We start from the raw sequence: 24,797 nt of genomic DNA on the forward strand, positions 1-24,797 counted from the left end.
TTTGTTTGTGTGTGTGTGTGTGTGTTTGTTTACAGCACGCTTTTCTCACTGAGACCCAAGGTGGATTACACAGTGCAAGTGAATACAATATAATCAACAGCTGAGCAAAATACAATATGATTAACAGTCAGGACATTCCATGAACAGATGCATAGCAGCTGAAAAATTGAAAACAAGCATAAAGCCAAACATAGAGATAAACCCTTTCTAAAACACAGAGTATCTAATTAACATGACATCTTTAGCAACAGGCCTTGATCTGGCTAGCCCAGGTGAGCCTGATCTTGTCAGATCTCTGAAGCTAAGCAGGGTTGCCCTTGGTTAATAATTAGATGGGAGACCTTCAACGAAGACCAGGGTTGCTATGCAGAGGCAGGCAATGGCAAACCACCTCTGTTAGTCTCTTGCCTTGAAAACCCAAACAGGGGTCACTGTACGTCAGCTCTGACTTGAGGGCATTCTCCACCATTACTTCAGCAGCAGAGACGAGGATGGCAGCCATTGTTCCATACTTCTCCATTTTATCCTTACAACAACCCTGTGAGGTACATCAGGCTGACACTGAATGACTAGCAGAGTGGAGATCTGCCCCTAAATCTTCCGAATGCTCTAACCACACGTCACTTAATACATTAAATTCATTCAAATTATAGATAAGGTTGTCAGAAGTCTGTCACAAATGTTATCTCTCTTAAATAGAGGCTTAATAGGATGCTACAAACCAGGCAATGTTATTTACTTTCATGCCATTAAAAGTTTCCACCACTCATTTCAAGGTTGCCAGATCCCCCCAGCAACTAGTAGAGGACTGCAGGGGTGGAGAGGAACCTTGTGTGGGGGTGGGGAGGTTTACCATCTGCAGTGTGCGCTTCCCCAGAGGTGTAATGGTGTCACTTCCACAATTGATGTCATCATGTCACTGGCCCTGCTGGAACTGCTCTGATTTGGGAGCAAAATCTCTATGGTTTTTGACCAAATTACATGGCTTCACTGACTACATGTTGACGTCACCTTTGGGCACAAGGGAAATGATGTCAGCATATCTGCCAGTGATATCATTATGTCACCAGTGGGCATGGGCACAGGGCAGTGAGTACCCCATTTCCCCCTTTATTTCCCCCCTACCAGACAGGTAAGCACTGGTGGGGGGGGGTCAGGGGTGCTGGCTGAGGGCAAGGGACTGCCCGCCCACCCTGAGGGAATGGCTGATTTCTGTATAATAAGCTTCTATTAAAGGGACAGGGCATTTTCCTCCAGGCATCCCTTGTTACAAATATCTACAGACATTACAAGTAAGGCACCAGCCTTTTTTTCCATCTAAGATTAATGACAGAACAGGAGGGTTGAGTTTGATTCAGGAAACCACACAGAGCTGGAAGTGTGAAAGCTAGGGTTGCTAACCTCCAGGTAGGGCCTAGAAATCTTCAAGAATCACAACTGATCTCCAGAGTGCAGAGATCAGTTCCCCTGGAGAAAATGGCTACATTAGAGGGCAGATGTTACGGAATTGGTATAAAAATGTCAGGATTGCCAAATGCTGCATCCAGCAAGAGGCAGGTCAAGGCTTGAAACAGCAGTAGGAATGGAGATCAGAGAGAGAATGGCAGTTGGGATTAGAATGAAGAGTTGACAGTTGAAGTGTAACAGAGTTAACTGAAGAGTGAGAGTGGGAGCCTGGCATCTGACCAGAGAGGGTCAGCCAGAGAATCCTCTGTGTGAGGAAGAAAGGGGAAAGTGTGCCCTTACAGTAAAATGTAAAGTTTATGAAGCATTCTTAGTCCTCATACTAAAGTGGGACAGCCATTACTAAATTTTGAGAGACAAGAGGTCTGGGAACTTGTAGTGGACGAAGGAAGTGGGTAGAAAGGAGTCTCCCCTTTGGCCAAATGAATACTCCTGTCCAGTATCTGGAGAGGGTTTTAATTCAGTGGAGTATCCTGAGGTCTTTAGTAAAAGGGAAGGTGTGCTGTGTGTGTGCATAAACTGGAGCACACAATCCGTGAAGGGGTGTCCAACAGTGGACTTTATGATATTATGGCCTGCTGAGGTCTCTCTCCTTCCCAAACCCCACCTTCTCCAAGCTGGACCCCTAAGTCTCTAGGAATTACTTAACTTGGAGTAGGCAACCATAGCGTACGCTTCTCCAATTCCCCCACCCCACCCCACCCCGTTCAACTATGAATTGGAGACATGCACAGCTGCTTTTTCTATTCAAAACAAACAAACACAGGAGACATCTTATTAATGATCTCCCAACATCTAGCCTACTTACTTAGGCCATTTGTTAGCATCAAAGGAAAGATCTCATTTTTCAGCATCAGCTTCCTAATTGTCACTCAAGAATATCCAAACCACCTTGGAAAACTTGCCCAGAAATTTTGGCGTAGGGACCTTGCAATCTACAATTAGAATTCACATTTCATATGTGAAGTGTGTCAGCTTCAGCCGTCTCCCAGCTCTGAGCTGTCATCAGCCAAGTTATTTTTACAGAGTATTCGATGCCGCATGACTGCCTTCTCTTCTGCTCAACTAAAAAAAAAAGTGCTGTAAAATTATATTTGCATGAGCAAAACATAAGAATCCACCAAGTTTTCCCCCATTAGCATAAATAGCATCTGGCTGAAACAAACTTCAGTTAAGAAACTGTAAGTTTGGTACTCTTAATATAATAGAGAACATTTTTCTGGGAGGGGGGATTATTCTTTGTAGGCCACCTTGGACACTTGGGCTAAGAGTGGGCTCACCTAGGAAAATGTCATTGGGGGCTGAGATGAGATCTAACCACTGGTCATTTCTAAGCTGGGGCAGGGGAGGTGAATCTGAGAATAATACATAGCAGGATAAGGGGAACTGATGTAAAGTTGCCAATCTTCAGGTGAGACCTGGATTTCTCCTAGAATATGACCTGGTTTCTAGACTACCGAGATCAATTCCCCTGGAGGAAATGGCAGCTTTGGAGGGTGAACACTACTGCATTACATCCCTACTGGCGAGAGCTGGAGAGGGGCAGGGGCATGAGCCCTGCATGTGCTCGGACATCACTTCTCGGGACAACCAAAGAGGCTTACCATATACCATAGAATTTCTGGTGATTCCTAGAGCTACCCACCATCACTTCTGGGTTTTCCCCAGAAGCGATGTCAAGGTGCACATACCACTGAAGGGTTTTTAAAATTTTTCCCATGCAAGTTATTCACTGTTGTTTAGTTAAAGCATCTGAATATAAAGCAGGTGGCCAGCAGAGATGTAATGCAATCGAGTCCATGCTCCAAAGCAGCCATTTCCTCCAGGGGAACTGACCTCTGTAATGTAGTCAGGAGGTCAGCTGTAATTGTGGGAGATCTCCAGGCCCTGCCAGAAGGTTGGTAACCCTAAACTTGGCCCAGAATGCGCAAAGAAGACTCATAAATGTGTTTGTGGTGGTGCTTGCAGCTTTAATAACGTCAGCCGCTCAAAGGGGAACTTGGCCCCAAATCCTTTAAGTTACATAAAGTGAACAAATCAGGTGAATGGCTGGATGGATTATCCTTTCCGTAAGGCTGCAAAGCAGGAAGGGGAGGTGAATAATTAATGGATGGTGTAATCACACCTACTGTAGTAAGGATGATTAGGAAAGTAGGTGTCAGCTTTTAAAAAATGAAAATAATGGCTGGTGTCGAGTGATAAATTATCCAGAAACGCAATCAAATGGAGTGTGAGAGCAGAGGTGATGCTTTATGACTTTTGCAGTGAGCTTAATGCTTGGCTAATGGCCAGATGGTTCGACCTGGGGGGAGGGGGGAGGTGTCAGTTGGCTTATTAAGACTGTAGAAAGTGATGTGCAAACAGCGAGAAAAGTGAAATAGGGATTTACTTCTCATTCATTCACAGCATGGTAACCCAAAGAGAGGTGTGTTGAGAAAGAGATGAAAGGAATTTGAGAGAGAATCTAGGAATTCACATTGTCCACCCTTCAGTTCACTGAAATGCATACAGGGTTACTAGCTCTGGGTTGGAAAATTCCTGGGGATTTGGAGAGTGGAGCTTGGGGAGGGCAGGGTTTGGGAAGAGGAGCGACCTCCGATGGGTATAATGCCATACAGTCAATCATCTAATGCAGCTGTTTGCTCCAGAGGAACAGATCTCTCTTGCCTGGAGATCAGCTGTAATTCCAGATATGGTAGCAGCAGAGTTACTTAGAAGCATTTAACTCCAAACATGCATTAATTAATCTTCGAACAAATTATAGAAAGATAGAACTTACCATTTTATTGATGTAGATTCCATCCATAGCATTTTCTTGGAGAAGAGAGAAAGAGTCCTAATCTACAGAGTCACTTTCCCTGTTACTAAACCACGGCCTGAGATTGGCAGCAAAGCCAAGTGCGGGTGTGTGGATGAGGCCTTCATGGTAGGAGCTCATAGCTGTGACTTGAGGACACTCCAAATATAAAGGTTCCAGTCACCTAATGAGGCCAGTAGATGTATCATCCGTGACTCTGTCCAAACTTTTCTCCAAAGCCATCTAAACTATAGGCAATCATCCACATTTCATGGGTACTGATTCAAAATATCATTGGACAAGGGTTGGGTTGGTTGACAAGTTTGGGATGACGCAGAGCATATGGTGTGCTATAGAGCACCCTTGAACCACGAGCCCTGGGTCCCAGCCACCAGCTCCTTATCTGTTGCTACTAACAATCACAAACCAACTTACTTCTCTTTCTCTATTTCTACCAGGTTGTGATTTAATCCCAGTCCAGTATCTCCGATGGGGAGATCCAGAACCCATTGCAGCAGTGGTTTTTGCCTGCTTGGGTCTCCTGGCTACCATGTTTGTTACCGCCATCTTCATCATGTACCGTGATACACCGGTGGTCAAATCTTCTAGCCGGGAGCTCTGCTACATCATCTTAGCAGGCATATTTTTGGGTTACCTGTGTACTTTCTGTCTCATCGCCAAACCCCAGCAGATCTACTGTTACCTTCAAAGAATCGGCATTGGTCTCTCCCCGGCAATGAGTTACTCTGCGCTAGTGACCAAAACCAACCGCATCGCAAGGATCCTGGCTGGCAGCAAGAAAAAAATCTGCACAAAGAAACCTCGCTTCATGAGCGCCTGTGCCCAACTGGTCATTGCATTTATCTTAATCTGCGTGCAGCTGGGCATCATTGTAGCTCTCTTCATAATGGAGCCACCAGATATAAAGCACGACTACCCGAGCATCCGAGAAGTATACCTGATTTGCAACACCACCAATTTGGGGGTCGTGACTCCCCTTGGATATAATGGCTTACTCATCCTGAGTTGTACTTTCTATGCGTTCAAGACGAGAAACGTCCCCGCAAATTTCAACGAGGCCAAGTACATTGCCTTCACGATGTATACCACTTGCATCATCTGGCTGGCCTTCGTGCCGATTTATTTTGGGAGCAACTATAAGATCATCACCATGTGTTTTTCGGTAAGCTTGAGTGCCACTGTGGCTCTCGGCTGCATGTTTGTACCAAAGGTGTACATCATACTTGCCAAGCCAGAGAGGAATGTACGCAGCGCATTTACCACCTCTACTGTGGTCCGTATGCACGTTGGGGACGGGAAGTCATCTTCTGCTGCAAGCCGTTCCAGTAGTTTGATCAACTTGTGGAAAAGACGAGGATCTTCTGGAGAGACTCTAAGGTAATGCTTGCTAATATAGATGGAGTTACCAGCAGTAGTAGTGGAAGAAATAAGACAACAAATGCAGTTTACCTTTTTTTTTTGTTAAAAAAAGGAAAGGTCCAGCGATCTTCAGCTTTTTTAGGACCCAGCTTTTGTACCAGCCCATAACATGAGAACCACTTCTAATTTATTTTCCTTTTGTGCACTGTTTTTATGCTTTTTATTCACCTAGATCAAGTCTTCTCTGTCTTTCCTTTTCCTCTTTTTCCTTGTCTCACTTTCTGTGTTCCTCTCTCTCTGCCGTTCAGTCATTCTCCTTCTCTCTACAGCACTGATGCAACTCGTCCTAGGTCAGATCATGTTCTAGTCAAATGTTCTTTTTTGCACAGATGTGTATTGCACCAAGGCTAAGGTTCTTTAGAATAGCCTAGTGGTCTTCAAACCATTTGTAGCAGGATAATGGTCAAGTCTAGAGGTAGACAACCGCCAGCACACATGTTAAGCAACAGCTATTTTGCTTGGCATATAGGACCAGTTATGGAGGATAGGTGTATCAGTGGCTACTAGCCATGGTGACTAAACGGAACTTCCACATTCAGGGGCAATGAACCTCTGAATGCCAGTGCCTGGAGGAAGCTTCCAGGGAAACCCTCAGCCTTGTTATTGGCCCTCCATAGCAAATGGTTGGCCACTGTGTGAGACAGGGAGCTGGACTAGATGGAGCGCTGCTCTGATTCAACAGGGTTCTTCTTATATTCTTATGCTGCTACTGATACTTTTGGTTGGCGGTGGAACACCAGCAGACTGTCTACCACTGGGACAGACATGGTGCCACCCTAAGCAAGTTACACCCTTCAAAGCCTGTTGAAATCGATAGGTTTATGAAAGTGTAACTCTGCTTTGGATTTCATTGGTGGTTTCTTAGGAGGATGGTCCTACCCCCTTAGTTACCACCAATGAGAGGGGGCTTTGAGGTTCGGGGAAGGGGTTCAGTTTAGGGTTTGCACTCTCCAAAGAGGTCTCCCAGAATTCCAATCCATCTCCCAGACTACAGAGATGAGTTCCAGTGGAGAAAATGGCTGCCTTGGAGGGTGGATTCTGTGGCATTATACCCCACTGAGCTCCCTCCCCAGACCTCATCTTCATCTAGCACTATCTCCAAATCTCCAGGAATTTCCCAACCCAGAGTTGGCAACTCTAGTTCAGATGCAGAGCATGGGACTGAACATAAGGACAGAAATGCACATGCCTCTTTGGTTTCCAGGTTCATTTGGGAAATCCATTGATCTCTACCTGATCTACCTCCTGGTTCTTATCAACAACAACAGAAGTTCCACAATATGGCGGCCATGATTGGGGGTACACATTGTGAGCCAGGAAGTGTTAGGCAACATCTCAATACCAGTGCCAGGAGGCAACATCAAGGAAGGCCTTGGCCTCTATGCCCTGATGGTTGGCCCTCCAGAGCAATTGTGTGAGACAGGATGCTGGACTAGATGGACCACTGGTCTGATCCAGCGAGGCTCTTCTTATGTTCTGATGTCTTCCCAAAAGCATGAAGTTGCTGGTAGTACGACTGGAGCTCAGCTTACTCCCCGTATTTCTCCCCCCACCTTTGTTTTACTAGCGCACCGACATCTTCACAAACAGTTATGGTGCTTACTTTTTTGGCACTCAAGCCACAAATATCACCCACCCTGATCTAGTCTGAACACCAGTGATACATTCTGGTAAATACAGTGTTAGCTTTCTGCAGCATTTGTAACTTCGATTGGTGGGAGAAAGACAGGCTTATAAAATATTTTAAATCATGTAACTTCTTGGTGTCTGGTAACTTCTTGGAGAGCCAGTTTGGTGTAGTGGTTTAAGAGTGGCAGGACTCTAATTTGGAGAACCAGGTTTGATTCCCTAGTACTCCTCTTGAAGCCAGCTGGGTGGCCTTGGGTCAGTCACAGCTTCTAGGAACTCTCTCAGCCCCACCCACCTCACAGGGAGTTTTGTTGTGGGAATAATAATACAAGTACAACAACCAGGGTCACAAAAATTAATCATGCAAGGTTGATATAAATTTTTGTATTAAATCCAAAGTGCAACAGTGCAGAAGTGTAATATATCTCAAACAAGATTTAAAGTGCATATATATACAAGAAGAGGTAGTCTATCGGGTAGACAATAAATATATTTCTATATACAATGAATATTCTGGTGGTGGGAGAGTGTAGACAGATGGAAGGATGCACACAGGAAATGTCCATATGTCCAAGAGTGGAAAAAGGACGTGTCCAGAGACACCTAGCCGACGGGCTACAGCTTGCTATTTCCAATTCCCGTTTCGGTCTTTCTTCATCCTGGGCTAGACTCTATGGATGTCCACTGGCATCTCCCCTCACTCCACACACCATTGCAGTTCCAAGTACACCGATAGTTGCAACATCAGCTTTTGCAAATCGTCTTGCTGGGGGGGGGGAGTGCTCTGGAGAAAGCTGAGAAAGTTGCAGCTGCCTGCCCCAAAGATCATTGAGAGCAGGCTTGTGACTGGAGGAACAATTTGCAAAAGTTGCTGTTGCCGCAGGCTTTCTCTGTCTCTTCAGGCAGCGAGGGGAAGGAACAAAAGGAAAAGGGGTGGGGGAGAGGAACTTCAGTTCCCAGAAAGACTTGTGAAAATGATCCTTTATTCTTCACGTGTAAAATGTCACTTGTAGCAAGGCTCAGAGTTGCTGGCCACAAACAGTCCTCTAGGGAAGCAGCTCACTGGGAAATTTCCCTCTATGTTAAATGGCCAGTCCACCCCCATACATATTCATTCAGTGTGGCGTGGCAGTTAGAGTGCTGGGCTAGGATCTGAGAGACCCAGGCTTGAATCCCATCTGTGCTGCAGAAGCGTGTTGGGTGACCTTGGGCCAGTCACACCCTCGAAGCCAAACCTACCTCACGAGGCTGTTGTAAAGTGAAAACGGAGGAGCAGAGAACCATGTAAGCTGCTCTGATTCTCCACTGGGAAAAAAGGAAGAGTATAAATGAAGTAAAATAGAAAGAAAGAAAGAAAGAAAGAAAGAAAGAAAGAAAGAAAGAAAGAAAGAAAGAAAGAAAGAAAGAAAGAAAGAAAGAAAGAAAGAAAGAAAGAAAGAAAGAAAGAAAGAAAGAAAGAAATCCATAGTGATGAGGGAGCCATTACTCCGTGGCTCAGAGCTAAGCTACAAGTTATGCCAGGCACATGTTTTTTAATGTGTGGGGGATGCAATTTTACCTGGGAACTGTAATTTTCAAGGACAGAGCTGTGCGGGATCAGAGGGGAGAGGAACTTTGCAATTGTTTTCTTGCAATCTCAACAGAGATAGGAGTCTAGGACCCTGTCCCTAGCACAGGAAATCAGAGGAGGGGAAGACTTGGTAGTTCATCTCTCCATTGAGATTGCAAGAAAACAATTGCAAAGTTCCTCCCCCACAGCAATCCCACATGGCTCTGTCATTGAAAAGCTCTTCCCCTCCCCTGCCTCTGCACTAGGGACATAACATTGTTTTCAGCTACAGTTCCCAGGTAAAATGGCACCCCTGACAAAAAACACATGTCTGGCGTCACTTGTAGCTTAGCTCTCAGTCTCATGCTGCTGTGGCATATATGCAAATACTAGTATTCCATGGATAGACCTATAGTGAGGCTTGTTGCTACCAACTCGTCTTGACTGGGTGGATAGCATGTGATTTCCCTTGCCCACATGGTTCCAGGACACACATGCTTGCCTGACACAGGGTAAGCAGAATCTTACCACAAGTCTGATACAGATATGTTACAAAATGCATGGGAAAGTAGGCATCCAACCAAATGCAGTATGGTCTGTCATAGTCCTCCAGACTGCATAAGGCAATACAGCACAAGCGTACTTGTCAGCCTGAAAACATCACGTTGAATCATCGGCACATGTGGCAATAAAAGGAAAGCAAGAGATACAAAACAAGAAGTCCAGATTGCTTCCTCTTTTTTGGAGGCTGTTAATCCAAGATTCCTTTCACTCCACTGATCGTCAGGCTCCCTGGTTTACTGTATATCTCCTTTGAGTGAAAAGACAACATAATTGGTACGCAACTAGAAATTAATCATTCACTATTCAGAAGATAGGATCATTAGTAGCTATTTTGGGGAGTTCTTTAAGTGTTTTCCAAGTGAGTCATCCGGTATAAATTCTGCTTTTCTCACAGCGTCGCTTCCTACTCTTTGCACTTCTTTTCTTGCGGCCGATACTTATTTAGAAATCTTGTGGAGTGCTATTGCTCCCTAACCGTGACACCGTCTCTTCCTGTTGGCCACCAATTTCATACTTGCAGCTTTTCATCTTGCTGTCAGGATCCGAAGCCAGTTCTTCAGCTTACAGCTTATCCCCGCTGGTCCTCAAAAACGAAATGATTACTAGTTATTATACAATCTGGCACACTGACGTCTGCTATCTTTTATAGCATAAGCTAAGGGGGGAAAGGACAGGCCCCTGCTGCAAGAAAATTATATTCCAAGAGGGGAATGGGACAAGCAAGACTAACAAGGAATGAATGGTAGTGGATGCAGATACGTGTGTTATCCCTCTCTGCATTACAAAAAGTACATACATGCATTGGAGTTCATAGGTACTCAGTCAGTACAGACCCTTGGTTAAATGCAATGACAATCCAATATTCCTTATATATGGTCAGAGACATCTGAGGAGGGCGATTGACACCACTATAAATGTTTGGGGAGGTTAAGTAGGACATGCATAGCAGTGGTGGGATTTGAAGAAGGATGTGGTGGAAGGCAGAGATGCAGAACCATACGGGTGTTTGGGGAGGAAGTGCCAGGTATAAAAAGGGAAGCAAGGAGCTGACTCACTTCCGAGAGCAGGAGACATTCAAGGTGGAAATACATGTTATGAAGTACCTAGGGACGCTCAAGTGAACCTCATTTCATGTGTCCCTCCTCCAACTTCCAATGCACTTGCCACAGTCACACTTCAATTTGCTTTGTGTGAGTAAATTCACATGTTCAATAGCAGTTCCTTCTCAACCGCTAAAAGTAGCCTAGGCTGTTTACAACGGCCAAATTCCCAGTTTCCCCCACCTCCCACATCCATTCATTGAAATGCAGATCTTGACACTTTCTCAAACCTTAAAGAAATGCAAATTGGCAAGTTAGAGGAGCCTAAAGTACTTGCTGTACAGTGTCCATCCCTGAGAGTTCTCACTGCGAAACCCTCTTGACTTGGCATTTGTACTCACTTGCGAATGCAAAAGGAGCTCCCGTGAAAGAGGTATGCACATGTGCCAAGCAAGACACAGCCTGCATGCGAACTGAGGACCACACATAAAATCCTGTACTTGAGCATCCCCAGGTAATTTGCAATGTGTATTTCCATTCTCAAGCAGACAGAGTTGGAGGGAAGAAGGAAATATTGGCAGAAAGGTATACTCCCTGTATATATGAATGTGTTTGGTCGCTGCTCCTGGAGGTTCAGGCGGCACAAGCCTGCTGACCCTGTTCTCTGCTTCTGTGTGATCACTTGCTCGTGAACATGGCATCACTGTGTAGAGGAAGCATATTCATGTAAATGCCTTCCCAGTGATTGGGGATGCTGCTTTCTGAATGGACCAAGTCGAAAGGGTGGCAGCTATGCATGTATGCTTCCTCCGTGCCAAGACATCAGGCTCACAAGCTAGAGATCACAAAGAGCTGGAGAGGGGGGCAGCAGCAGTTATACCCATTCTCCCTTTACACATGTTGATTGCACACTCAATCAGAATGTATGTAGAGGGCTATAATGTCAGAGCTTTGGTTACCCAAGTAGAAGGTCTCCTTAATTAGTTGGGTGAATTAGCATTAAGAGAAACAAGTGAGAGGGGGTAATTAGGAATCTCCACCAAATGTTTAGGGGGATTATTCCCTTAGAGAACTCTCAAATAAATCAGGCAGATGTTCAAACGGAAAGAGGATTTTTTTATTAAAAGAGAAATAAAAAGAGCAATAACACAAATACACACAGCACACAAACAAGGCTAACTAAGAGGAAATTAGTGAGGGAAGCGGGAGAAAGCAGTTCAGGGAGGGTGATAATTACCAGTCTTGAAGAGCAGTGGTCCATGGAGGCAGTAAGACAACCAACATTTTATGGAGAAGAGGAGAGAAGAAGGCCCAAACAAATTTGGTGTGTATGGCAGGTCCCAAAACACACACACACAGGACATGGCTGGGAAGCCCAATTATAGGGCCATATGTTCCGTGGGGCAAGATAATGTCATGCTCCAAAAACAATGGCTTAATGATTTGTCTGGAGGTAGAACAATAATTGGGGAGAGGTTTGATGGTTCCTATCTGAGACAGACAATAGGTTAAGATATTGCTTGATGATCTGGTAAGTACTGAATGGGAAAACTACCAGGTTTGCCAAATAGCTTTGATTAGGGTAAATGTGTGAGGAGGAAGCATTGATGGGATTTTTTAGGAAGGCTCGTTATCTCTGGCTCTCTCTAGGGCGTGGAGGGGCAGACAGACAGTCAACCATCTCTGACTCATGTTCTGGTAATTTTCCAAGCTCTTGCCCAGTTGGCATCCATTCTGCCTTGGGCAAAGCAGTGCCTTGTGCTTATAGAATATGAGGAAGGGGAGGTGTGATATTCCATCTATAAACTGCACTTTTAGCATGAGAAGGGGTCTGCCTGCTAACATTTGAAAGAAAAGGTAAATGTGTACTGCCTGCGTCAGCATAAATGAACAGTGGTGGGAAATGTGAAGACTCTGGAGTAGAGATGGGCACAAACCAAAATACGATCCAAAATTAAGCACGAACCAGGCCAGTTCATGGTTCACTAACCACAGTCCATCAGATCCCATTTCTGATGAACCACCATGAACTTTTAGGCAGGTTCATTTGGTTCGTTATTTGGTTCGTCACTGCAGACAGCCTGGTGCCAATCAATCAGTTTCCTAGGCAACATGGAATAGACTTCCTGCAGACCTTCTGCTGACCTGGAAGTGAACTTCTGCTGACCCGGAAGTGATGGTTTTCTGACCCAGATGTGATGTTTTCACAAACCAAACGAACCGGTTCGTGAACTGGGGAAGGTTCGTGAAAGTTCGTGGTTCATGGTTCGTGAAATTTGATGAACCACAAACCACATGGTTCGATTTTTTTCCTGGTTCATGCCCATCTCTACTCTGGAGTCTGCAGCACTATTGACTAAATGGAATCCTCCATTTTAAATTCTTGATTCTTCAACTTTTTGGGATATGTGCTCACAGTGGTTAGGAGGCTGATAATATCGAATCATTCTAAGAAAGGGTTCTTTAGGCAATGAAATGCACCTTAGCAGCTTATTTGGTCTCAGTTATCGTGAAAGACTCAAGGTACATAAATTGAGCGGGAAAGTACATGAGTTGGGTTGTCATCCTCCAGCTGGGGCCTCGAGATGTCCTGGAATTACAACTGACCTCCAGAGGACACTGATCAGCTCTGGTGAAGAAAATGGCTACTTTGGAAGGTGGACTGTATGGCATTATAACCCACTGAGGAGCCTCCCTTCCTCAAACTCCACCTTCTCCAGACTCCACCCTGAAATCTCTAGAAATTTCCCAACCCAGAAGGGTACGTGGGTGATGGTTACTGTATCTGGCTGCCACCACCACTTAATTCCTTCCTGTTCTTCTCCCAAAGAACTTGCCACTCATCTAAACTGCCTTCCAGTGCCAGAATTGCTAGAAGGAACAGGACTCTGTTACTCCAGAGCAATCAATAAGACAGGCTAAGCAAACCAACTCAAAAAGCCTCCTGTCACACCCACGGCTGCAGCCCCGTTCGCTGCTGTCAGCATGTGCGAAGGAGAAAAAGATAATCTCCAGGTTGTCACTTGCCAACATTACCCCCTCCCCCAGTAATGTATGGTTAAGCGCTTCATTGAAAGTTATCACCCTCCTCTCCCCAGCATGCCTCCTGTTATTTTTGTTTTATTCTTTAAGTTATGGATTTTTAAACCATATCAGCACCTGACTCTGTAATGAAGCTGGTAATTATGTAAAAGAAAAATTCCTAACTTCTTGGCACCACTTTTGCAAATAAAATTCAAATATACAATGAGGCTGGATCTTATGACTCTCTTCTCCTGTGTCTTTTCTTGCTGGAGAAAGACTTCATCTAAGACAGTAAAAAATCCAGTAGCACCTTTAAGACTAACCAACTTTATTGTAGCATAAGCTTTCAAGAACCACAGCTCTGGTGCATTTAACGAAGAGAGCTGTGGTTCTCAAAAGCTTATGCTACAAAAAAGTTGGTTAGTCTTAAAGGTGCTACTGGACTTTTTATTATTTTGCTACTACAGATTATAAGTCCCTAATTCAAATTTTGCCTCTGCCATGATCTCATTAGGTTGTCTTAGGCAACTCAAAGTGCAATCCTATCTAGAGTTACTCCAGTCTAAGCCCATCTATCACAATGGCCTTGGACTGGTTTAACTCTGCGTAGGATTACACTGTCATTCTATTTCAATATCAGTTCACAATATGCAATTGGAGAATACTAGCCTACGTTACAGGGTCGTTGTAGGGGTATGTTATTGTTATCTGCACAACAAAACACCGTGTGAGGTGAAAGGGGCCGGGAGAGCTCCTAGAAGCTGTGACTGACCCAAGGTCACCCAGCTGGCTTCAAGTGGAGGAGTGGGGAATCAAACCCGGCTCTCCGGATTAGAGTCCTGCCACTACACCCAACTGGCTCTAGGCTTTCTTCTCCATGAGATAGCAAACCTGTATCTATACTGTACTATTTCAGGCCACATGATCAACTACTGCTCCATTAAAAAAAAAAAAAAAGTATTTCCGCATAGAAAAGTAGCATGTCAGGAAGAAGGCTGGTCTTGTCTAAACGTCTATGTCAGAGGATTTTTTTTAAAAAAGAGGACCATTCAGTCATGTGAGCCACCCCCCCCCCCATATAATCATTGAAATGGTACAGTCCAGGAAGCACTTGACCACTTCAGTGGAAACGAGGCCTGACAGTAATTCACATGATGTTGCCTTACATTGAATTAGGTAATTGATATGAAGGTGAGTCTTGTCCGCCTTGACTGGCTGTGGCTCTCCAGGCAGAGGTTTTTCGCATCACCTGGTCCTTTTAACTGGAGATGCTGGCGGCTGAACCTGGGACCTTCTGCAGGTCAAGCAGGTGCTCTCCTACAAGCCACAGCCCCACAGCAGCACACTTGACTGTGCTGAGGATAGCATCTTCTGTTGGATTCCTGACCTGGATGGCTCAGGCTAGCCCAAGCTCCTCAGATCTCGGTGTCAGACTATGCTACTCCAGAGTTGATAGTCTGTTTCACTCCCCTCTGCAAGAAGACAAGGTCTTTTTGATTTCAAAAGGTTTATTGTGAAAGACAGCATTCATCTCCAGGTGTACATATTCCAAGATAGAGATCCTGGCCAACCAAAGTATTGTCAAGAATGACTCATGAAGAGAAAGTGGTTACATTTCACACTCCCAATCCCAGCCTCCCCCCGAATTCGCACAGCAAAGCTTCTCAGAGGCATGTTGAGCTGGCGAAGGTCGAGCAGACAGATAAGAGAGTTTCCTTTCCCATGGACTCGGCTCCATGCAGGTGTTGGGGCCTGGAGGAAAAGAAAGACTAAACACTACAGAGTTAAACATGGTGTTACTCAGGTTAAACAGGCTCTGACACTCGGAAGCTAAGCAGGGTTGGCCCTGGTTAATACTGGGGTGGGAGACCACCAAGGAAATCCAGGGTTCCTATGCAAAGACAGGCAATGGCAAACCACCTCTGAATGTCTGTTGCCATGAAAACCCTACAGGGTTGTCATAAGTAAGCTATGACTTGAAGTCACTTAACATGCACACACACGCACAGACTCACACTGAACAGCTGAAGTAGCCTCACATGGACGGCGACCTATTAAAGACACACAACAGTGTTCCGCTCTCTGTTCTTTTGTGTTTCAAGCCTCCCCATTATCTCCTCAACCACAGGAAGGCAAGCCTTTTCTATTTAATAACCCACCTGAACTGAAACAGCGCATTGCAAAGAAGTTGTTCCTCTCCCTCATGTTTGGCAGCTGGCTCACGAATCTATTCAAGCCAGTGCTGAAGTGACTGGAAGCCAAAACAGAACAATACACAAAGTGGCTGTCAAATTGGAACTCGGCGGTTATATTTAGATGGTACAGAGTGTTGTAAAAGCGTGAGATCACCACTGGGGTCTTTAAAAAGCATGCTGTTTAAGTCACCCCAGGGCACTGAATGGCCCCTATCATTAACACGGCACTCTTTTGAAGCTAATTGATGGCACAGCCAAGTTGGGTCAAAGGACTGTCAAGGAGATAACACCCAAGGCACCGCTCAAAAACTTTTCATGTTGTGTGGTTTGAAACGAGAGCTAAAGACACTTTAATAAAAGCACTGTGTGTACCACAAGCCAATGTGGTGGTTCATGCAGGATAGTGCTTGATGGAGAATCTGAGGAACACTGAAGTTCTTGACCAGAAAGAAAGGTCAGGTGCTGATCTGTGGTGGGTTCAAGGATGGTCTTGGCTCAGAACCTTAGAACAGCAGCGTTTTTGGCCAGAATGGTCATAGGGTTTCAGACCAGAATCTAGGGCAGGAATTACCTGTAGTTTCTTCTCACATGCATACGAAGAGCACATGTGCTTCCGGTGCAGCACAATGATGTCACTTTCGGGAGTGACGTCATTGTGCAGGCCCCAAAGCCCAGGATCATTCCTGGGACTTGCACGACATTACTCTCGGAAGTGACGTCATCATGCTGTGCTGGCAGCACAATCTGGGAGGCCCGTTCCCTTGCTTTTTCCTCTGCTGGCTAGGTGAGTGGTGGCAGGGGGAGAGGACTGGGAGCGGCACATCCCCTGCTCTCACCTGGGGAACAGCAACCCTACTATGAAGACTGACATCCTAATATATAAAAGGCAAGCTGTGTTGCTGACGCTTCACTTTTTATCCCTACTCAGGCACACTCCGCGGGGATAAGAAGTGAATCATTGACAACACAGCTTGCCTTCCCACCACCTCGGCAGCCTCCTCAGGAGGCCTGGGAAGGCCCAGTGCCACGGCAGGAAGGCCCGGCACTGTAGTGCAGCCCTCCAGAGGCCCCAAGAAGGCTGCCATGGTAGTGGGAAGGCCCAGCACAGGTCTCTGGAGGCCAGGAAAGATCTAGCATGGCAGCAAGAGGAGCCAGCATGGCTCTCCAGAGGCCCAGGAAGGCCTGGCACCATGATGGGAAGACCTGATGCCATGGCAACAGGAAGGCCCAGCGCAGCAGCAAGTCCCTCCAGAAACCATTTCCACAACGGGCTGGGTTGCTAGACTTTAGATAAGAGATGTTAGGCAACAAGAGGTAGTAAAAACTTTGCACAACCTGAGATCCTGGAAAGCCACTGGCAGTCAGAGTGAGGGTTGCCAACGAACCCTGAGAGCTTTTGGGGTGGGGCATGGCCAGAATCACCTCAATGTCACTTGAGGGCGAAGACTCAGAAGTGACATCACTGTGTTGTGGCAACATTGTACAAATCCTATAAATCCCTATGGTAAAACCATAAAACCATAGAAATTAAGGGGATTTCTAGAGTAGTGCGCTCACCATGGTGATGTCAAAACGTCGTGTGATGTCCCTCTCCCCTGTTTTCTCCGTGCCACTCCAATGAGCACCAGTGAGGTGGGGAGAGATCCCCAACAGGAGATTCCCTGCTGGCAGCCGGTAAGTGGCCACCCTAGTTGAGGAGACAAATTTAACACTAGTTGGATCCATGGTCTGTCTTGGTATAAGGTAGCATATATGTTCTTATATGAAATTTCCATCATCCAAGGATTTTTTGCCTGCTTTGCAGCTGGTGAGTGCTATTTCCCTTGTCAGATTTTTGCAAAAAAAGAAAAAGAAAAACTTCCATAAATCACTTTTTCATCTAGAAACTTCCCATGGAAAATATGGGAATTCATTATGCCAATGAAAATAAAACGTTGGGATTGCAGACTCAACCATTTACCTTCCCTCTATCTCCCTCTATTGGTTAAGAGATGCAATTACACCCTATCAATCAGCCATTATGGTTACTCGCTCTCATAGGAGGAGTCAAATATAGGAATGGAATTTATCAAGACATCTTCTAGTTCATGGCCCTGTAAACTATAGGAATAGTGAACAGTTACTATTGTTCTTTAACGTTGTGTCTCTACTTTTCATCACAAGGATGATTTAGCAAGTTTATGGCATGCCCTATACTATTTAATCAACTCTTCCAATAAACCACTGAAATAGAGCTGAAAATACACTTGCCAGCTGATGGCTGGCACCCACCGGGAGACTGGAGAGGCAAGGACATGGCGGTGGCATCACAACGATGCCATGATGTCACTTCAGGGCAAACCCGGAAGTGATGTCATCACATCAGCACAACACTCTAGGATTAATCAGAAATAGATTAATCCTAGAGTGTTGTGCCACTGTGATGGTGTCATCTTTTTGGTTTGCCCAGGAACACATTGTAGCAACACTGACTTTCCCACCATTTTCCCACCACCACCCTACCAAGTGATGGTGGGGGGCAGGAGCTGCCACCAGCAGGTCCCTAGTTGTGAAGTTCCTATTTTGCAATCAGAAGGTCCATGATTTAATGTCCAGGTAAAGGAACTCAGTTGCCCTGTACTTAGAAAGACCTTCCTCTGCCCACTACCTTAAAGAATCATAGAATCATAGAGTTGGAAGGGGCCATACAGGCCATCTAGTCCAACCCCCTGCCCAGTGCAGGATCAGCCTAAAGCATCTCTGACAAAGAGTCACTACCAGTCCAGTTGGACAACACCAGGCTAGACATGCCATCAAACTGACTCTTAAAAAAGCAGCTTGTTATATGTTCAGTTCTGTGAGCACTGTTATACAGAGCCATGGGATAAACATTCTTTGAGATACAGCAAATATCACCTTTGAACTGCCTTCCCCCTCGAGGCTTGCCCGGCACCCAATCATAATTTGAGGTGCCAGGCCAAAATGTTTCTTTAACCTGGGATTTTAACTCATAAACGTTATCTTTTTATTTATTTATGTCATTTATAGTCCACCTTTCTCACTGAGACTCAAAGCAGATTACATAGTGTGAGATGAGTACAATCAGTATCAAGGACATTCCCATACAGTGTCAAGGGCATTTCCATAGACAATGCCATAGGATAAATACCAGTTTGAAAAGACATAGCATTAGATTTGTCCCATATTGATGAGATTAGGATGTATAGAGTATAGAGTACAAAATTAGATAAATGATTATTATTATTAAAGAATATATGCCAGGAATGTAATATTTAGCGGATAAGGAACAGAGATAACACTGTGTTATAATAGACAAGCTTAGAAGAGAATGAAAGTATATGTTTAACAGAATAAAATAAGGTTGAAATGAGTAGGGGAAAAAATAGAGAAGGGGTTGGAAAACTGTTGGAAGTCAACAAAAGGGGGGGAAGGGAGGGGGTTAGAACTGGAATATTTAAAGGAAATTGATTGCAATGAGTATAATATTGATTTCTAATCCAATAAAAAATTTTATAAAAAAAAAAAAGACATAGCATTAGCAAGGATCCAATACAGAGCTGAAGAATTGTTGAAACAGAACATAATCTATTCTAGGGCTGACATTAGACAACATGAAGCACAAGTAGTATATAAGAGTACAAATTTAAAGCAACAGATAACATGTACGGCAACATAGTGGTAAAGTTTATGGTCCCTAACTCATTAGCAAAGCATCTGAGACCCCCCCCCCCCCACAATACCGCCTTCCTATCTGAGTAAAAAGCGTTTTTGAATCATTCGGTTTTGCATCGTTTGCAGAAAGCCAGGAGGGTGGGGGCTCTCCTGACCTCCTCAGGCAGGCCGTTCCACAGGGTAGGGGCCTGTTTTGTACTCTGCATTTGGTCCGAGGTTCGTTTCATGGATGTATTTAGGGTGCTCAATAGTATTTTGGTTTCAGGCCTCTGAATTGTTTATTTGCTCATTTGAATTTGTTTTTCTGCTAATAATGTATAGTGTTTTTATGATTTTAGGATACTCGTAAGCCATCTTAGATAAGATTCTGGAGAGGAAGCATGTAAATTCTCCAAATAAATAAAAGTAAGAAATAGAAGCGTGATCATCTCCATGGCAGTGGATTTTTAAATCCACTTCTGAACTATATTCTGAAAGAGAAATATGGGTGAAGCAAGATCGGGTTAGGATGAGAAGATTTTTCATGGGCAAAGCCAGTTAAGCAGATGGCTGTAATGTGTCCAGTTCATACATTACTGGCAGGATTTGGCTATTCCCAGAAAACCATTTCCTCATAGTTATATCCTATGCTGCCATAGCAACATACGCAGGTGCCAATCATGTGATCCTGAACCGATTACATCATCCCTTCCTGCACCAATAACCAAATTGGGAGACAAGATTGGCGAAGAAACAATATCATTGATGAAGCGCCATGTGATTGGTTGGCTCCATAAATTACCAAGGTGATGCGGAAGCCAACCTCAAAAGAAGCACGGTGGGTACCGTATTATCTGCCATAAAAATGGGGACTTACCACATAGACCAAGCTTCCAAAAAAAGAAGTAGTAAAAATGCATTTATCTTGAAGATCTTCAGCAATCAGACAGTTTTGCTCTCTGCCCCTAGTATATATATTTTCATTCCTTCCTCCATTCTAAGCAGGTTTCAACTAATATTCCCCTCAATATTCTGCCTCATACCAAAAATAAAATTACAGTTCTCTCCTCTGTGGAATCCCAGTGGGCCCCCATGGGCTGTAGGGACATTCTCACAGCTCCTGAGAGTAGCGTATCAGAAGATGAAAGAGCTTCAGTAATCTCAGTGTGACACTGGTGTTAACTAACCTGGAAGGTGACCAAATGCTTGCTATTAAAATCCCCTTATCTAGGAGCTGCACATTTCTGCACTTGTACTGCTGTCAGAGTAGGGGGCCCAGAGGCAAGTAGGTTACTGTGCAGAAAATATATTTTTATTTTAAGAAAAGAAAGAAAACCAAGCTGAGACGGGCGCATTACTACTAATGAACATGACAATCAGAATGTCTTGCCCAGGCTAATAATAATGCATCATCTAACAGCAGAAATAAAGACATCAGTAATTCCATACAACAGTAGCAAGAGTAGAGGAGAAAAAATTAATAAATGGGCTTCAAATTAAACAACTGATTATGTGTACGGGGATGTTAATGAGATAAAACAGTGTCACGACAAGGTACCTGGGATGTTTGCACACATACCTGTCCAATCCCCAACGACTTTAAGATGGATGCCAAATGTTGCTCTGGTTGCTGTCGGGCACTAGAAAATCAAAACATAACAAGAACTCAGCAGTGAATAAAAAGAATATATTGCACAGCAAACAAGCATGACCTACTTTGAAATAGGATTCAAAAGCTGGAAATGAGGCATACACCAGAATTAACAGCATGGCCTTTGTGCTCTGATTCATTGGAATGGGTGGGAGGGCTTTTGCTTACAGTTTATTCATGAGATTTTTTTAAATCACTGTCTTAGAGCAGAACCACAAGTGACAAAAGGCACAGATTGGACACTTGTCTGCTTCCCTCAAGTTTTGATGGGAAATGTAGGCAGCTTGGCGGAATGTTGGACAAATGACAGTTGAAAAGTCCATTGGTCAGCAGTCAGAGAGCGAAGCTGCGAGACCAGGATGCCTACATTTCCCATCAAAACTTGAGGGAAGCAGACAAGTGTCCAATCTGTGCCTTTTGTCACTTGTGGTTCTGCTCTCAATGGCTGTCAAACCAACCAGCACATCTATTATGGGGACCTTCAAATAAATATAATTTTGAAGTGTGCAAAACGAATTTACTTTGAATTGGGACAGTGAAACCTTGGAACTTTAATGGAGAGAGCTTGTGTTGTTACCCGCCCTGAGCCCGCTGATGTGGGGAGGGTGGAGTATAAATCCAATAAATTAAATTAAATTTTAAAAAGCTTATACTCTAGAAATTTTGTTGGTCTTTAAAGTGCTACTGGATTTTGATCTTATTCAAGAAACCCTGAGTTTCCCAGGAACTTTAAGATGTCTTCTTCTCTTAGAAGAAGAATAAAAGTGATAAGCGTCATGGATAGACAGCTTGGACAATGTTTACTATCTTGTATTGCAATATGAAGCCATAGGCGGAGGTTGTATTCTAAGGCATATTCCAGGGCTTTTAAAAATGTGTACCTAGACACATTTGAACAGTTCTGAAATTCATGTCTTCTGCATTAATGTTGTTATCCAATTCCCAGTTCTGAATGTAGCAACTGCTGATGACAGCAGGACCAGACATCCCAGGATTTCAGGGCTGGCTGCATCACCTGGGGAAAAACAACAACAACAACTTAGGCCTCAATCTTAAGGACACTTTCCTGAGAGTAAGCACCAACATGGGACTTACTTCTGAGTAGACATGCTTAGGACTGCCAAGTATGTGTCCCAACCTGTTGTTACTAAGGGCAGGCCATGCTGGTAAAGTTTCAGATCACATCATGAGGTGTTTCACTAGGAAAGAGAAGGAACAATACTACATGAAATGGGAGAGTTTTGTTTATTTTGATCATTATATGGATTATTTCACAGATCCTTTGGGAGACAGAGAACTGGAAGGAAGGGAAAAGCAAAATGTCCCAATGAGGAGCTTAATTTTGGAAGTGTACTAGATGCGGAGAATCAAAAAGCCATTTTGGTAGTACTTCTTAATAGAAAGACGGGATGGTCTTTCTACAGTCCTTCAAGAAGACTTTGAAGGAAGAGCAAGATTAACGTCCAGTAGCCCCTGAAAGACTAACATGATTTCCAGGGTATAAGTTTTTGATAGTCAAGTACCCTTCGTCAGATAGCTTGACTCTCCAAAGCTTACACCCTAATACAGCAATTGTATTAGTACCCTGATTCACCAAGGAGACGTAAACAGAAGCAAGGTTCCATTTGCCCTTTCGATGCACAGACAAGTGTATATACGTCCTGATGACCTTCTGCGTATCACTGACTGAATGTGTCCTTCGGTGCAAATAGGAATTACTTCTTCCAGAATTCCTCGAGATTGCCTTGTTCCATGCAACGAGATGTGAATGTCTTGAGCTATATCAGGATCTTGGGTTTTCCCATCTCTTTGGAAGATTAGACTTTCCTTTCAATACTATGCCTTCAGTGCCTTCTTTTATAGGTGGTTTATTTCCCTAGCCGGTTGTCCTACCATAAAATCTGGAATGCCGGATGATCTGTCTCCTTCGTTCTCCAAGATTATTTATTCCCAGTGCTGCTCTTGACAAGTTTGATAATGCGATTAATGAAAATGTAAGGGTTGCAAAGGACTAGCTGGGACATATTTGTGAAACTGTGTGAAGGATATTAGGTCTGAATGGTTTTGATGAATTGCTCTTTTTTTAAAAAGGGCTCCATCATGTAATGAATTGAACTTCACATATGCTATGATTACAATGGATTTTCATCTGCATGCTGAGCTGCTGTTCTCTTTGGGGAGTGTTCTGTGGCGTAAATTTGATTAAGCCTCTTTTTTTTTAACAGAGTGATGCAAATTTTTTGTAGGCATGAATGAAGCATATTGTTGCATCAAGATCAGAACCATTGTTCAAATTGACATCAAATGAATGCATTTATTAGTACTTTAATACATTCCAAGTGTTTCTTATCCACTGTCTGGGGTGATCTTTACAATGGGCTTTGCCATGAAGATCAATACAGTTATCCCCATCTTGTAGTTATTCCCCATTTGGGCTGGTATAAAGCCACTTAGTGAATTCACAGTAGAAAAGGCAGTTGACCTGGGGAAGCCCTAGTCTGTCATTCAGTCTCATAGCACCTGCTCTGCACCATAATGTTGAATGGAGCTTGGGATTGGAGCCTGTAGAAAAGCTCACCAAACAGGCAGCTGGCCAAGATCCCTTCCCTCTTTCTACTTCCCCCAGCAGCCTGCCACTTCTCCCCCAAATCCTCTCTGGGTATCGGAGGACCTTTGTGAACAAAATCCACCACGGTACAAGGGAATGGAAGAAACGGGACAACATCACTTCTTCCTCTATCTCTTGCTGACAGCCTGCACCAGCCTGGAGAAGAATGTCCTGCCCCTTTAACAGAAGCTTAATGGGCTGTTATTGACCAGGTGATATTGTTTGCAATGCAGAACTATATCTGCCTATTTTCACACAGTAAGTCTCTCTTAAAGGAACAGGACATTCTTCTCCAAGCTGATTGGCAACCCGGTGTCTCATTTTTGTGCTATAAAAAAAATTATGCAAATAAAAAATGAGAACATTAGGCAGAAGGCTCTGATAATTCCACTTACAGGGAATTATTAAGGATGGGGAACTTTCAAAAATATACCCACAATTTGAAATGGTACATTCCAGCCTACATTTGAAATGGAAGATTCTGCACTTATCAGCCTCATTACCACCTCATTCTGCTGCATAGACCAGGCTTTAGTTAAAGAGAACAAGTGGCCTTTTACTTACAGAAACAATGGTTTGGAGACTGGCAATATTGTTGTGGTTGCCTAGCAACCCCCTAAAATGGCCACTGAGATCATTACTTTTTAAAAAAAGAACAGTCTCAGCTTCACTTATTCTGAGAGGTTTAAACCCCTGCCTCATTATGATTTTTTTTTTTTTAGATTTCAGATTTTTAAGCAACTTGGGGCTACCTCAGGCTTGTAAATGTGTCTTGTCTGTCCAGTCTCTGGATTTAAGTATGCACCCATGGGGCCATGTTGAGAATTAGATATACTGATAGAGTTGGGTGGGGGAGCTTCAGCTAGGAGCACATTTTTTTATTATTTATTTACTTTATTTATTCCACAACTTTTGTCCCAAATGGAGACTCAAAACAGCATATATCATTCTCCTCCATTTTTGCTGGTGGACTGCACTGCAATGAAGGTTTGACAACTACATGTTTAGAAGATTTTGGATTATATTACATGGTAATCTACCAGGGGATCTTTTGAATTTCTAATTAGTTGCAGTTCAGGACTAAATATGTCTCTTCATTCCTGCTTTATACCAAGAATTGTCAACTTCCGTTTGGGAATTCCTTGGAGATTTGGGGAGGGGAGGGACCTCAATGATGTATAATGC

The 24,797-nt window shown here is 44.0% G+C and overlaps 1 protein-coding gene across 4 annotated transcripts in view; it reads left to right on the forward strand.

The window, feature by feature from the left end:
- Nucleotides 1–24,797, forward strand: part of GRM5 (glutamate metabotropic receptor 5) — a 379,337-nt gene that overhangs the window by 326,791 nt on the left and 27,749 nt on the right. For all 4 annotated transcript variants that reach the window (XM_054973633.1, XM_054973634.1, XM_054973631.1 and 1 more), the window contains exon 7: nt 4,720–5,659. In XM_054973633.1, the coding sequence (XP_054829608.1) occupies nt 4,720–5,659 (940 nt within the window). The remainder of the gene's footprint in view (nt 1–4,719; nt 5,660–24,797) is intronic.

Source organism: Eublepharis macularius, chromosome 3, assembly GCF_028583425.1.
Source record: "Eublepharis macularius isolate TG4126 chromosome 3, MPM_Emac_v1.0, whole genome shotgun sequence".
NCBI classification, from domain to species: Eukaryota; Metazoa; Chordata; class Lepidosauria; order Squamata; family Eublepharidae; genus Eublepharis; species Eublepharis macularius.